The sequence below is a fragment of the Zonotrichia albicollis genome, chromosome 5 (assembly GCF_047830755.1).
Source record: "Zonotrichia albicollis isolate bZonAlb1 chromosome 5, bZonAlb1.hap1, whole genome shotgun sequence".
Classification (NCBI taxonomy): Eukaryota; Metazoa; Chordata; class Aves; order Passeriformes; family Passerellidae; genus Zonotrichia; species Zonotrichia albicollis.
Genome location: NC_133823.1, coordinates 23896825 through 23913275, shown reverse-complemented (window position 1 = coordinate 23913275; position 16451 = coordinate 23896825). Strand labels below are relative to the sequence as shown.

General features: G+C 36.7%; 1 protein-coding gene across 4 annotated transcripts in view; it reads left to right on the top strand.

Annotated features, from left to right (window-relative positions):
- The window catches only part of AIMP1 (aminoacyl tRNA synthetase complex interacting multifunctional protein 1), a 31825-nt gene that overhangs the window by 734 nt on the left and 14640 nt on the right, over positions 1–16451 (top strand). For 2 of the 4 annotated variants that reach the window (XM_026791984.2, XM_005484696.4), the window contains exons 2-4: positions 13890–14005; positions 14962–15095; positions 15838–15951. In XM_026791984.2, coding sequence (XP_026647785.1) covers positions 14987–15095; positions 15838–15951 — 223 coding nt within the window. In that variant the 5' untranslated portion in view covers positions 13890–14005; positions 14962–14986. The remainder of the gene's footprint in view (positions 1–13889; positions 14006–14961; positions 15096–15837; positions 15952–16451) is intronic. The other 2 variants (XM_005484694.3, XM_074541070.1) reach the window with 1 other exon arrangement.

Here is a 16451-nt window from a genome sequence, read left to right as displayed (position 1 = left end):
CGCACAGGAATATCCACTGACGTTTGCTTATTGCTAAAGGAGTTGTAGATGTTGCCTCACTTTTGGTTAATTATGTAAGTGCCGTTATGCTCTGGCATAGCCTTGAGTGAGGAGCAGAGTGTATCGCAGTATTTGGTCCATTTCCAGCAGAGGTACAAGGTTTGACATACAGCACGTGTTCTGTGCAGGGATGAGTGCATTGGTCCGACAGCCATGAGCTTATGGTTATATTGCCAGTGCACAGCCCCCAGCATATGGCACCGCTCCTGAAGCCCTGTATATATTGGGTATCTATCAGTATTAAATCAGTATTTATCAGTGCTGTATGTATCAGACAGTGCTGTACCTCATCAATAAGTGGTTTTGAGCTGGGATTGGCAGCTGGCAAAATAAAGACAATGCTACTGCAAACTGAGTAATACTTGAATTTCTTGCTCTTTCTGTTTCTTTAACTCAGAGATTTTTGTTTTCTTTTAAGTGAAGTCATTGCTTTTCACAAATAGTTCTGGGATTCAGAACTAATCTCAGTTCTGAATAACTCAGATTAATAACTGAATAACTCAGTAATCTAAGTAGATTGCTTACATGAAATCTGCACTAAGGTGAGGCAGTAGGGATTAAATTCAGCCTCCTAGTTTCATATGTCCTTACCATTCACTTGTTATATTATCCTCCAGTTATGTTTAAATTTTATCACACACTGTTGGAAAGGCCCAAATTCAATAAAATTAGGCAAAACCAAAGTCTGAAACCTGAGTTTTTAATACTGGAAGTTGCTAAAAGGTATAAGGCCTTGGAAATGGCTAACAGAAGGAACTTTGTCAAATGGTTGGTAAAGTGGGGGTTTTAGTCTTGTTGGTTTTTTTTTTTGACTTTATTTTTGCAGGGGGGCAGTGTTGTATATTTTTAGGTAGCCTCAAGGATCATTGCTTATCCATACAGCTTCATCATAATGTGTTCTCTCCACTCTGTCACTCCTTTAAAATATATTCCTGTTGCAATAATTTTGATTTATGAGAAGATCATGCAATGTATTTGTGAATTTCTTTGATATTTTAGCAGCACTCTCAGGTCCAAGATGTTGGAGGCAGAAATTATTCTTGAAACTAGTTTCAGCAAGTTTGTGCTCTAGAATGTCTCCTTCCTGCTATTTTCCATACATTGCTCTAGGTAGCTTTGTTTATTTTACACTTTTGAATGTAAAGAGGGAAGGAAACAACACTTCATTCTCTAGACTGAAAGCAGTGGTTTGTGTGAAGAAAACAGTATCCAATGAGAAGGATATTAGCTCAAAAAAATTGTGCAAATCTTAAAATAGTCCATCAGATTGATAATAGGACTCAAATTGCCTAGAGCTGTGAAGACTTGATACTTCTGATAATGAAGTATATTTCCCATATTTGAGTGGGAAAACAATCTGAAAAATAAGTTTAATGCAGAAAAGTATGATGCTATAGCCTTCATATTGTTGTAACTCTAATTTAGTATGAATTTACTAGGGGCAAGTTAACCTAGGGTCTCTTTATTGAAGGAGGGCTAAACAGTCTATGGATTTTTCTTAATCCTCTCAGTTTGTCAGCTTCCCTGCCCTTTCCCCTTTAAGTAGAATAAATAATTTTATTGATGTTGTGTTACTCTGACAAAGCTTGATATCAGACTGAAGGGTGGATCTTGAATTGACAAGAAAAAACACATACTGAGATGCAAAATAGGAGGTAAATGTTATTCCAGACCTGTCTAGACCAAGAATGAAAAGAAGGTGGAGTTCTTGTGTGCCTACAAATCCCACGTGCCTTACAAGTTCCGATGAACTTACTTGGGAAATACCTATATAGTAAAAATGATGTAAAACAGTTGTCCTTAGAAGGATTGGTCAGGTGTGCAGAAAGACAATTCTGGCATTGACCATAATATTTTTGAACTTGCCTGATTATGATCTGATTGCTTTATGTCACAGCTATTCATTCATGTTTGTCTCTTCTAAGGGAGTGTTACCTAAAACCTAATGAAGGTCAAATGCTAGCCAGCACAGACAAAAGTGAGGAGTCAGCACAGAGGGCAGCTGGTAGGAACATCAGATGTGAGCACAGCAAGCAGCATCTCTTCCCTCTGGCAGTGGTGTGAGCTGTATGGTGTCAGTGCAGCAGAGACCCCCAGAAACCCGGGTGTTCTCCTGAGCAGTTACCTGTTCTCACCTTCACCAAGAAACATTTCTGCTGTTACATATCCTGTCATGCTGGGGGTGAGGGGAAGTCAGTGTTTAGTTTTCATTTCCATGGTTACATTAGTATTAAACAGCAGGGGGAGGAAAAAGGTCTCCAATGGCTTGTTTTCCTCCAGTGCAATGGAAGCCGTCCTTATAATTTAATATGGTTTTGAAAAGGTTTGGATACTTCTCAAAGCCACCTTCTGATGTCTTTTTTTGTATTAATGTTTTGTAATATTGAATTTTGTATTTCTCTGTGCTTGGGGAAAAGTGCTTTTTTTTAAAAAAAAATCCTTTAAGGGAAATCTTCAAGTGACTGCAGATCAGTAAGTCATCAGTTGAACAGTTTTTTCTCTTGGAGGACAAAAAATGCAGTGCTGTCTGCATTATAATGTTAGAGGTCAATTTATTCAGAGTGAGTGTAAATTTAATACATTGATATTTTACTTCACAGGTGGTTTCTTTATCCTGCTTTCACACTTAACAAATCTTTCATGTCTATTATGTTGCCCCAAATAAACACACTTGAATATGTGGAAATATCCCAGAAGGGCAGGTTTTTATTGCATGGTTTTTTAAGTTAAATAAAACACAGGCATGCAAAAGACAGAAATGTGGTTGGGTTTGTAATAATGGGTGTAACAAAAGGACCTTAGCAGAAGAGGAGCAAAAGATCTTCTCATCTACTGTAACTTAATCACTTCTGACAGATGTTTGCCTAGCCTGTTTTTAAAACCTTCCAGTGATGGATATTCCACAGCCTCCAAAGGCAGCCTGTTCAGTCTATTACTCTTACTTGAAAGTTTTCCAAAACTTAAATCTTGCTTTCTTTTTCATGTCTGCATCAGACCTGGTGAACAGTTTAGTCCCATTCTCGTACCAACTTGCTTTGTCTTTGAAGAACAAGACCAGGTCTCCCATTTATCTTCTCTTCTGTAGACTAAACAACTGCACTTCTTTCAAGCTTTTTGATCTTCTTTGAAGTGTCTTGAAAAAGTTGAGAGACAGGAAAGGGGAATCTGAACAAAGGCAAATCTCTGTGCCAGTTGTAGGGGGTCTTGAGTATGTACGAGTTCAATGTGAGTATGGCTTGGGCAGCCTCTTGAGCAGCTGAGGCAGTTTACCTATAAAAAATTTGGGCTGGTCAGGCCTTTCCTGACTTCTTTCTCCCTTATTCCATCCTATGGCACTCAGACTTGAGTTCTAGAGAAATTAGAAGTTTGAACTTTTTTTTTCTTTAAACTGGAGCAGACAGGTGTGGCAGGGTAGTAGACTCCCAGGTGAGGAGTTGTTCTCTGTTCTTTTTGTGATGTAGTGTTGTGTTAATTGATTGACTTGTTGATTGCCTTTATGCCTTTTGGGCCATAGAGTTTTCTAATAGTGAAGTCCACTACAAGCTTGAAACATGTTGCAAGAATGTATTTTCCTCCTGAAAATACAGCCCCTGTGGTTACAGTCAGTTGAAAAGATTTGATAGATGAAACAAGAGAAAGTGATTTTTTGAGCATAATAAAAATGTGCTAGTTTGCTTGGGTAGCATGATGGCTCCAAATGTGTTGAGATTGTCACCATGTCCATTTGAGTATTCCTAAACTTTCCAAACATCTGTGTTTACATTTAAATAGGAAAAGTTTCTTGCCTGAGCATGCTCTGTGCTTCTAGCAAGTGCTTTTAAGTTCAGTAGTGTTAGAAATTTCTGGGCAGTTATAGTGGTTTTAGGCATGGCAAGCGCTGTCAGTCTCGATTACAAAGTTCAGTGTGCCAGATTGCTGTTCTTTCTAGGGAACAATTGCTTATGATGCAAATCTCTGGGCAGCCTCAACCAGTGCCTCACCACTCTCAGTTCTTAGGTTCTTATGTCACTTAATATAAATTAACAGCCTAGAAACTGTTCTTTGACTTCCAGAACTGCAGAGAGGGAAGATTAAACTAGCATTCCTATTAGAAAGCAGCATGTACTGTATTTAATCATCATCTGCTAAACACAATTCATGTAGAACTCATTCTTTCCTCAGAATTCTTAAACGCTGACAGAGATTCTATTCAGGATTAGGAGAAAATTGAATTCCTTGCAGCTGGTAATGCATTAAATATCATCAAAAGTTGCCTCAAGTTAGCACATGTATTCTTGAGGTCATTTACTTCAATCTTTTGGCATAAAACCGCCTATTATGAAGACTTCTATTTCCATTTCCTTCTCATCAGGAGCTTTTCCAACATAGCTGAGTATGAATTAATAGTGTGAAGCTTAGGTTGTGACTTCAGGACCCTCTCTGAGAAACTATCCATGGCTATTGGATCTGATTTCTATCCCAGAGTGTTTCTCAGTTACAGTTTAATATACAGCTTTGTAGTGGCATCTTGTTTCAGACTGTCAGATAAGTGGCCAGATCATTTCAGCAGCTCATTTGTTGGGGGTGGCTGGGGACTGCTGTTCCCCCAGGAGTGCAGGAGCTAGTGCATGGCATGCGAGAGGCATTGCATTTGGCTTGCTGGCAGCTGCTCTGGAGGCAAGGCCCTGAGTTCACCTCTGTGAGCACATCTGCTAGTCCTACTGTAAGGTTTGAAACCTTCTGGGTTATGGGCTCTCATAATTGGTAACAGTCGCACGCTGAGGCAGTCACTGCTGCCAGCTAGGCCATGACACTGAATCGTACCCCTGGGAAATTAATCCTTTCTTAGGGGTTCAGTTAACCCTGCTGCATCACAGTGAGTAAGTAATTTCACATCCAAATGACCTTCTATAAAATAATGCTCATGATGAGACCTAGGCACACAGAGATCTTTTCTTTTCCTTTGCAATTTACTGAAAACTTACCTGCAAATTAGCACTTTTGAAGACGTTAAACCAACATATGTCAATTGAAAATAATTGCTTAAAAATTATTGGATTTTTAATAGAAAAATTTGGAGCACAGCAAAATTAGAATTTAGCTAACTTAAAACTTCTTTTGTTTCTATAGTTTGAATCCATAAATGAAAAATGGCTATTTCCCAAAAGCTGCTTGGAGGATTCTTCTGTCAGAGACTATCAGTCTTAATAGCTGACATCAGCCCTCTCAACATCCGAAATGAGTGCACAGGGAGTTTGTTTGCTTTTGTGAATTTTTATTTCCTGCTGCACAGATCAGCATTAAAAGAGGAGAAATAATTTTCATCCTGGAAGTTTTAAAATCTGTGAACCCCAAGTGCTTCTCAGTGCATACAACTGCAAAGATGTGGTAGATACTGCTGGAACATGGTTTTGAAGTGACATGAAACTGCTTCTGGCTGCTGAGGATTAGTTGTCAGCCCACTTTAGTTTCAAAAGTTCATTTAGACTTTTCATTCCACTGCTGAATAAATTATTTTCTCTGCACAGGGTTAGTTAGTCTTTATAGGTTTTCATTAAAATATCATCCTATTATGTGAGTGAATTCAGCATTGGAAAGTACAATTATTTGTGTTGTGTGGGTTTGGTTTTTTTTTTTTTTGTATATATAAGGTGCTGTAGCTGCAGGCTCCAAGTTTGTCAAGGACTGCTGTTACCCTGAAAATTTTGTTTGACAGCTTTGTTGCTCCCCATTAAAAGATGTTTGCCATTATTCTTGCATTGGTTACACACAGATGTGCTCACAAACATGCACGTTTTTAGTTTTTTGTTCAGGTATTATTTGGCCCACATAACGAATGCCTCAAGGTTCTGCCTCAGCAGCTGTTAATGTGTCTGAAGTTAGAGGACACTGATTCTTTCAAAATACATCTGCATGGGGTCAGCTCAGTGCTTTTGTGAGTAAATAATGGTTATTTTTAACCTGAGCACTTGTTTTAATTGAATGGTTAAATCCTGTTTTCCTTTAGCTGCGCTACAAGATACTCCTTTTACATGTAGAAAAGCTGATATTAATGTAAAAGTAGTAAATGTCAAGGTTCTTTTTTAACACACTTGTACTATGTAAGATAACTAGCAGCCAGATTTCAGATATTAAGAGCATTGGGAACTGAAATGTTCCTGTGAACTACCTAACCAATACCATTTATTTTGCAGACATAAAATACATTGTTTAATGGCATTCTTATTCTCAAACTTCAAGTTTCTAAGGAAAAGATATTTTTGAAGTATCTTCTTAGCAGCTAGGGTTTTTGACAAAAAAAATACATCTTTGTTCTCAACTGAGACTTCTCTTAGGGAGAGAGTGTAAACAGCTCTTTGTTTCATTTCCTTTCTGTTACTGCTGTACTTGCTCTAAATTAAGGAAGTAGTGTTAATGTTTGCTTTTTTTAGGATAAAGTTACAGAAATCAGTTAAATGCCTAAGAAGCTGTTGTACTTGGCATCAACAGGTAGATTTCAGTGCAGTTCTGATTCTTCTCTCTGATTTATGAGTAGTTTACTCTGTAGTTACAACAGTAATCTAAAGCTTTCACTTTACTTTCCCAGTAAAACCCTTGAGGGTGAACCACAGTACAGATTCTTCGAGTTCCTGTGACATATGCTGACCTTGCAGACTTGTCCAGATGCAGCTGAGTTCTCTTAAATTTCTGAATTTATAGGCATATGTGTGTGTCGGTAATTGTAAAGTTCATCACCTGTCAGGGAAGTTTTATGAGGATACTTTGAGACATGAATAGCAAATGCTTTTTAATATATATATATATATATATATATATATATTTTTATTTGTATGTGCACACATATTTATATATAACCACAAAAAAACCCAACAAAAAAGAAAGAAAAACGAAATTAACAAAAAACCTTGTCAGTTTTTGATGTAAGGTTTACTGTTCCAAAGACCTGGATGTATTTTGTGTTTGGCAGTCGGAGATTACAGTCAAAGAAATGAGGCAGCATGTTGTGGGCGTTGCATTTTTTCCATCATGGGATTTATTGTGGGAATTTCTTGTGCACATGATGATCATTTACTGAAAGATTTTGATAGTACTATTAAAATATTAATGCAGTGGGATTCGAAAGATAAACATTGTTGAAAAATACATAAGGCTGTCCAACTGTTTTGGCATATGAGCTGCTACTTAAGCTGCAGGCTGCACTACAAAGCGCAGCCAGATGAATCTCCAGGGCACTTGCAGGGACCTGGCAGATGCAGTGGGTGTGGAACCTGCTGAGACTTCAGTCGAGTGGTTCAAAGCAATTGCTTTCCTTGAGCTGTGTTGTGAGCCATCCTTGGCTGTTCAGTTACCGGGCAGACTGCTCAGGTTAATAAATTAAGGTGTAAATTTTGTTACAGACCACATCCAAATGCTTGACTGCTGTCTTAACCTGGGCAGAACTCCTTAAGGGTGATCATGTCTCTGCTTTGTTTAGTCCTTGGAGTGTCTCCTCAGAGGTGGGAAAGAACACAAAGTTGGTTCAGGATTGGGCTGAGGCAAGCATTAGTAGGAATTTCTCCCTGAATTGACATTTAGCACAAGTTTACATCAGGAATGTGAATAAAGCTGAAAGTACTGTTAACCTCTTGAGTGTTGCAGCTGTAGTGTGTTAAGGTATGATGCAGTTAATTAATACAATGTGGCATCTACTAAAGTCTTGAGATAGAAATGGAATGAAAATTATTTTTACTCCTCACTCTTGAGTTTCTGATGAGCTCTACCATATCAATCCCAGACATCAAATTTAATGCAAATTAGGCCAGTCAATTTCATTCATTATATGTTGTAATATATGCCTTACTTCCTCATTCATTGCTTCTCATAGATCTGATTTTTGCCTGTCTCATTAATGCTATGACTTGCTTGTAACTTCAGTGCATCATTCCCTTTCAAGGCAGACTTGTCTTCACATTTAAAAATAGTCATTACTAAGTAACTTCTGTGTCTCAAAATTGGTACCAGTGGATGGGCCTTTCGTGTGATGTTCCATCATATGTTTAAAAAATCTCTTTCATGCTGCAGTGTTTTTCAATATGAAAAAGTTCAGTTTTCTGTGTTTTTACTATTTACAGCCCTTTAAAATTGGGAGGGGTAGGCTCTTAGGACTACTAAAAGGACCTGTCTGCAGCTGGGATTGAGCCTGATTTATCTGGCAGCCAGAAGGGTTGGACTGTAGTCTCCAGAGCTAGCAAATCATTCCACAGAGCTAACATTCCTACTTGGATGGACTGTATTAGACATTTTGGTGTTTGAAAATCTGCAAAGCAATTATTCTGACTTTCTCAGTGCCAAAGATGTGAGTTGAAATAACATACAGCAAAAATGTGCAGCTTTGCCTACTAATTTGGTGCTTGGCAAATTCCTTTCAATACTGACCACACAGAAGCTTATAGACAGGGAATGCATAATAAGTTGTATTTAAGAGCTAAATGGAAAAAAACCCAACAAACCAGGTTGTTTGACTGTTTAAAGCCCCACTTACAGCAATCGCACTCTGGGGAGAAAGGGTGACCAGATTTGATGCCTTTCTGCAATTTGGAATCTTTAAAGCTGTGCTGATGTATTTTGTAATACCCTCTTAATATTTTAGGCTGTAACTTCATTTTGTTCATATTCAAAAGACCATTACTTTTTTAGAAAAATAGAATTTTTCTAATAAAATTTAGGCTAAAAAAAGTTTTTTAGAAAAATACCAGGGTAGTAGTTAGAAATCATTTTCATCTTTTGTAGTACCCATATCTCTAGTACCTGGCAGGGAACTGCTGGTCTAGTACGGCAAGTCAAAAATCAGATTCCATGATGATTCATTTGATAATTTCTAGGTTTCAATGTTTTATACTGCAATCTAACAATACTGCTCAAATGTTGGAAAAAAACCTCAAAACCTGACCAGTTGTGGTTTGGGTTTGGGGTTAGGAGTTTTGTTTTGTTGATTTATTTCTTGACTTTAAACATTTTTTGTGGGTTGTTTTTGTTTCTTTTGGGAGTGATTTTTGTTTGTATGTTTTCTGGGCGTCTTTTTTTTTGTTTGGCTGTTTTTTGTTTGTTTTGTTTATTGTTGTTGTTTTTTTAAATTTTGCTGTTGCTTTTCAAGCGTTTGCCATTGTTCTGCCAAAAAATATTTTGATATGTCTCCTTTCCCATATGTGGAGAAGGACCTGGGTGACCATGTACATTTTGAATACTTACACACATTTGCTTAAGGCCTTGGATTGTACTTTTAGATGTGTGAACTTTGTGCTATTTAGGAAACATACATTCTTCCCTTTCAGTGCTAACAATAAACTTAATTCTGAAAGAGAGTTGAGCTGGTAGTCAAATCTTCACTGATATGTGCATGCCTCAAGTGTGCTTGAAATGGTATTTAAGTGTTAGTGCACTATGTCTTTTTTTTTGCTCCATTATAACAAGTAAATGATGGGTTTGATAGTAATGCAATGCAGAAATACCTAATACTTAAAATTCTTCTCTTTTCTTTCTCAGCATTATATTGGTTGTTATTGATAACTTTGCCTATTTGTATATGGATTTAAAAGGCACATTTTTTTAAAACTGTTTGTGAATTGCTCTATATTTGACTTTTTTTTACTGAGGATTTTTTTTGTAATTGAGGAATTTTTTTTTATTGAGGAATTATATTTTTCCACACATAAAACTGTGGAAAACCTATATTTCCAAGATGTAAATATGATTGTTTTCTGTCTGTTAAGGGTGGAATCACATGATCTTTTGGAACTTCATTTCCTGAGAAGGGATATATGGGTATAAGAGCATGATTGTGTTTTACAACATGTAACAGGTATAAAGCTAGTGAAATATCAAATTTTTTGTGGTAGTGAGGAAACTTACTAAATGTACTTGATTTCCAAAATGTCCTAGCAACAGAACTGTTTAACTGAGAATTTGTAGCAAAGTGTTTGAGGCCATTGCTTCCCTAAGACAAGTGGGGAATTGCTGCAGATTTTCCTTGCATTACTTAGAGTGAAGTTTGAGGGCGATCAAGTCAAAACTAAGATTTGATCTCAGAACTAATTAGTTGTAGCTCTCTTGTGTTTTGGCTTGGATTTTTTATATAGCTTAAATTTTCGGAGATTTGAGAACTAAAAACTGTCTTAATTTTTTCTTCCAAAAATATGAACTCATCAAATCAGGTATTCTAAATCTTACCAAAAGGTGCTGACAGCATCAGGCCTAGAATATTTTATCAGAAGTTAGAAGGAACCTTTAAGAAAGAATTGATTTATAAAGCGTGGGTCTCAGTTCTCCAAGATGAGAAAATATGGGATGAGTTACAACAGTTGCCTAGTTGCAGTGATACTTTGGTTCAGCCAAAGAAAACATACTTCTAGTCTGCTTTCTTCTGTTTTGATCTGCTAACTGTTGCTCCTTACCTTGCAGAATAAAAAGGTGTGATGTGAGATTCTCAAATCTGGTTCACTGTGTCCTCACAGTTCATAGAAGTGCAAAGCACAGGAAAGCGGAGTCTGGCAAACAGCTGGCACATTCTGTTATGTTTATGGGTTTTTGTAAGATTGTGTGCCAGAAAGGACCATACCCAGAAAAGATGCTCGGATAGGAGGCTTTGAACACACTTCTTGTAGAAACAAAGTGATGGTACTCGGTCTTTTTACAGAGAGTAGCAGACTTTGCTATACAAATTGGCCACAATTCTGCAAAGGAAGAAAAAGTTTAATTTGACATCTCCTTAGGATTTAAGACCAAAAGCTTAGGAAGAGGAACTAACATTAAGTATTTTTATATAGCTTAAATTATTGAACTTTAGTTAGCATTGGAGAAATTACCTTTGTGGTGTTGATAACTTTTAGAATGTGCCACTGATTCTGTTGGATTTGAACAGATAATCTCAATTGAAAAGCCAGCATGTCAGATCTTTTTTTTTCCTCTTGTGAGAAAATAAAATCTTAGATCTCGGTTGGCACTCATTACCATACCATAAACATGTGCCTCACAGAAAATGCCACCTGGGCCTTTGTGTGGTTGTTTCCTGCTCTTTGTTAAAGGTGAATGGAATTAGCTTTGCCCTAGGAATTCTTGATTCCTCCATGGCAAGCACAGAGCAGCAGTGGGTGAGAGCAGAGCTCCATGCAGAGGAGAATGCTGTCCAGGTGTGGTGGGCTGTCAAAGTTTTCCCTCTTACTGTGGAGGAATTAACGTGTACGGGGGAGAGAGAGGAAGAGAGTAGAAGGAGGCACTTGTGGTTAAATCTGCAGTTGTAATCTTTTTGTGTTGATAATGGCAAAGCACTGTAAGAAAAAGCTGAGAGCTTCAAAGTACTGAGCTTTTTAAAACTTCTAGCTGGAAAAAGGAATGCTCAGAGTTAATTGTTTTAGGCTTTAGCAATCAATGGTTTTCAAGTTTCAGGTGTTGTTTTTTATTTTGCTTGTTTGTTTGTGGTTTTGTTTTGGGTTTTTTCTGTTTAGTGGTTGCTTTTCCAATAGTGGAAAGTAATTGGGTCTATGTTCAGACTATGGATAGATTCCAACACTAATTTTTAGAGTTTTAAGTTTTAAATTTTGTCATTAATTTTATAAGGATTTTGGCTTTTTTTTAGCAATCAACGGCATTAAAAAGTAAGGTACAACCAGATTTACATTTTTAGCATCTTTTGTATTTTCAGTTTTTGATGTTGATATATTTTAAAGTTGAGCCAATGTTGATAAAGTATTTGTAAAATGTGTTAAAATTTGGGGATAATTTGTACTTTTATGAGAAGGCTTGATTTGTTACAGAGAGTTTGCCACTTTGGGGACACTTCCACATTACTTGTTTTTAAGCAGCAAAGTAAGATAGTGCCTGTTTTCTCCTGCAAGGAAACTGCAGCTACTTAGAAGATGGCATCAGGCAGTGCTTTCAGTTTAAAAAAAAACATGGGCAACTCTCTTAATCCTCAGGTAGAATGATGAGAAATGAAACAGCTCTCATGTGTTGGTGTGCACTGTGATGAATAGCTGTACAGCTTGAGTCTTTCATTTCAAGATTGAGTTTCACTGAGTGGAGCAAGTGGGTTTTGGAGTGGTCCTGAGTGTCTTGCAAATAACACAGCAGTCCCCAGAGGTCTGAGATAAACCAGTTTCCCTTAGCTAAGCAAGCAGGTAACTTAAGGACTTTTCCAGAAAGTCTGAATGTAAATACACCATACCTGTTTTTCAAAGCAAGGGAAAGGAGCTCATCAGGCACGATTGGATGAAGTGACTTTACTTTCAGTTGCTCTTTGGGACATTTTTTCCTAAGCAGGTCAGAATATATATGCAGTAAGCTGTGATCTGGTTTTTAAGCTATATTATTTCTGGTTTTCTTTCTAATTTTTAGTTTGTGTATCACCAATAAGGGTTGGTTGTTTTAGGATTTTTTTGTGTTAGGGTGATAAGATAGTGGAAGGCAAAGAAAATAGAGTAAAGGTGGAAAAAGAAAAAAAGAAAATTGACTGTAACTTTTGATTGTTGCAGTTCTCATATTTTTAGTGTGTTTTGTATTCTATAATAAAGGGTGGATCTTACTTTTTTTCCTTCATGTGCCCTTTTTGGATACAATTTTATCACTCTGCTGTACGGGTTCCTGTGCTTGTTCCTGCAGCAGTTCATTTCAGCCTGTTGCCTTTCCATATTAGCATCGGAAATACCTATTCCTTTGTGTTATTGTTACAATACTGGCTTTATAGAAATTTATTTGACAAGTGGGAAAATTGTAATCATGTAACTTCATTTCCAGATCTTCAGTTCATTAGCCAACTTGGCTAAAATCTATAAAATGTACCAGTTCTATTCACTTTGAAGTTTTAGTAGCATTTTTGTTGTTGTTGGAAAAGTTTCCACTGTTAGTATTGTGTTCCCCTGAGAGAATTTGTAGCCTGCAAGAAATCTTACTGGTATGCAGACTGTAATATCCTAGGCTTTGTATTATGCTGTGTTGTGCCATAATGGTTTTATGTCTGTTTCCATTTGACATCTCAATTAGGAGCTTATTGGAATCACTGGTTTCCTTTTTGAAACTTTCTGTTTTCAGTCTGCCCATGAAAACAAAATTATTTTCTTGTTAGCAGACATTAATTTGAATATAAAAATTAATTTAGTTGTCCTGGAGAGATTTTTCTGCTCTTTGCTCCAAGAGAGTTTCTTTCTTTTAAAAGAAAAATCTGTTGTGGATGAGTGGAAGGTGTGATGGCCATAATACTCTCGCATCTTTAAGTGAAACAGTGTGTTCTGTAGAACAGACTTTGTTTGTATTGCATTGCAAAGAAGGCAGGATTTTGGTTCCTGCATCACATTTCAAGATACCCCATGCATCATCTGTCTATTACACCTCTCTCTGGCTTTATGAATTTTACTCTGGGAACTTTTAAATACACTATTCCTTTTAAATACACTATTCCAGAATAATTGTAGTTAGTTTTCTGGGGTTTTTACTATTATTTTTTTAAATTTAAATATATTCCTGTGGACATTTGAGTTATTTATAATGTAAGATCAGATCTAAAACATGTGTTGATTTTTAGAGTGCAGCAGAGACAGTATGTTAGCCCTGGCATGAGTGTGATTGTAGCTGTTCACCTTTCAGTTATTCCTAATCTCTTTTTTTCTTCAGCATTACTTTTGTTGCATATCCCAATAGGGAATATTATTTGTATGTTAAAACCAGATTTAGATCATAGTGTTACAATAGTCTTGGAATAAAATATGAATTTATCTGCCAATTTGATATGAGAAAAGACATTTCTGTATTTTGATAAAGTTGAGGAGCCAATATATGTGCCTGGATTGCCATTTTCTTACCAATTCTTTCATTTGTTGCAGCTCATGGACAACTTTACAGGAATTGAATCACCTCACAGGAATTAGATCACCATTGCTTGTAAAGATCTTTTCTTCCCACCTGTAACCAGTTTTCTTGATTTACAGAAGAGGCAGCTGTTAGTACAGATTCTTTTCTCATTTATATACTGAGTGGGAGGGAAAAAGCACTCTCTGCTGCAGATATGAGTGATTGTGACTGTTTTTCATCATTCTGTTGCCATTATTTGAGTTCTTGTGCTTAGATACAAATGTTCCTGAGAAGGAAGGTAGGCCAGATTTGGTAGCTTTCAAAAAATAAAGGCTGTACACAAGGCATAACTACATTCTGGAACATTTGTGAAACATTAGTAAATGGTGAATACCATAAAAGGTTAGACAGCATTTATTTCTGCTCTTTGCTGATCTTTTGTGTTCCCTGCTTCTTTGTTATCTGTGTGCTGGCCCTTCGATTTCAGCAGGTGCAAAATCAAATAGTCAAAATTGGTGCTAAAATAACTCTGAAGTGTAAACTTCTAATAAAAGTTGTTTTTATCTGAGATAAGTTAAAATACTTGTGAATTATGACTGTTAAAACAGTAAAGTCTTAATATATGCATAAGCACAATGTATGAAGTATTCAGTATATTCTGAATGGATTTATTGGAAACATTTGGAAATTTTTGTGGCATGATTCCATTTTCTTAGTCTCAATAAATTTTGATATACACTTAATTTTTTTTAGTTAAGCCCAGGATACAGTATTTTCCTGTCCAATCTTTCCCCTTTTATTTCCTTCCACATCCCCCCCACCCCTGCTGCCCCCCCACCTTTTCCCTGTTTCATGAAGGAAGAACACATTTTCTGCTGGGAAGAAAAATAGCTTTTCTTTCAAAACACTTGAAAGCAGCTGTCAAACATCAGATTCTGTTTAACGTTGCTTTTTGTTTGGACTTGGCATTAGGAGGTAGGAGCCCAGCTTTTCACTTAGCAAATTTTTTTGTTCAGCAACTGATTTGAGAACTGCTTGACATGGTAAGAGATAATAGTATTATTACTTTAAGAAGTCATTAATTTTAGGCTGTTTTTTGTCTAGGTTTTTATCCCGTTTTTTGGTAAAGATGGCAGCCAACAATGCAGTGCTGAGCAGACTGGAGCAGAAGGGTGCTGAGGCCGATCAAGTCATTGAGTACCTCAAGCAGCAACTTGCCCTGCTTAAGGAAAAAGCCAGTAAGGATTTATCTATCTTATGCTAAATCTATTAACCAGATGGTTAACAGTAAATGCACATAGGAGAAAATGAGAATGTTTGGTGTGTCAGCCTTTAAAGCATTTCAAGTTCTCCAAGATAAACCTTGCAATCGTAGCCCCACTTGACTGTCGTGTGGGCTGTGGGGGTTTTGTTCTCGTTTGGTTTGGGTTTTTTTGAAGCTGCTTACTCTGAAATAGGAGAGGTATGGATGAGGAAGAATTAAACCACAAATTATGGAAATTTGATAGAACATGATTCCATTTGAAGAGAGAAAAGGAGTTGGAAAGAATACGAGACTATGCCTTATCCTGAATTTAGTACTGAATTTTCACACCTAAGGCATTCTCTCAAGAGTGTCATAGCTTCAGTTTTGATCTTTTGTATTCAGCTGTATCAGTGAACAAAGATGCTCTCTATTACAAACATCATCATGGTTTTTCTGTAGGTTTCTCAGAGTTTTTTCTTGTGATTCTGTTTAGGGGACTGAGAAGATAGTATATTGAGAGGCAGATTATATAACTATTGTTAAAATGTCTATTTCAACAACAAAGAAAATAATTCCTAAGTATTTCTGATTATATACTCCTTGAAATTTTTCACTTTTGTGCTGTTTGGCTCACCATGTTTCAAATTTCTTTAAAAACATAGCTTTGTGTCCATAGTGATCAATGCTAGTTACTGAAACCTGTTGGTTTTTTTTTTTTAATGTGTCAACTCTAGTCTTGCAAGCATCTCTTCGAGAAGAGAAGAAGCTCCGTGTAGAAAATGCTAAACTGAAGAAAGAAATTGAAGGGTTGAAACAGGAGCTGATTCAGGCTGAAATTCGAAATGGAGGTGGGGAAAAAAGTGCTACTCTCATGCAAATTGGTGTAGTTAGCACAAAACTATCTTGAGTTTTGTTGTTCTGCATGTGACTCTATGGTACTTCTTACAAATTCTGGATTTTCCCTGATTCCATGCTTATGAAAAATTACTTTTTCCAACATTTTAATATTCCAGCATTTTAATAAGCTGCTGGTCTGACAGATCTGTATACTAAATTTAATCAGACATGGAACTAGTTCTTTGTATTTTTTTGTTCAGTGCCTTGCATAATAGGCCATGAACCTCACTGATGACAATGACTCCTTGTAATTCTGTAGAAATTGCTACATGTCTAACTCTTCTGGTTTAATCTAGCATGACTGAAAAATCACTATGGAAAGATCAAGCCATGGTGCAAAGTACAGATGGTCAGGGACTTACTAGGAAAGCTGTGGTTATGTAAATTTATAAACAATGTGTTCTGAATTTATGATTCTGTGCTTTAGACCAGCCTTCCATTGGACTTACTC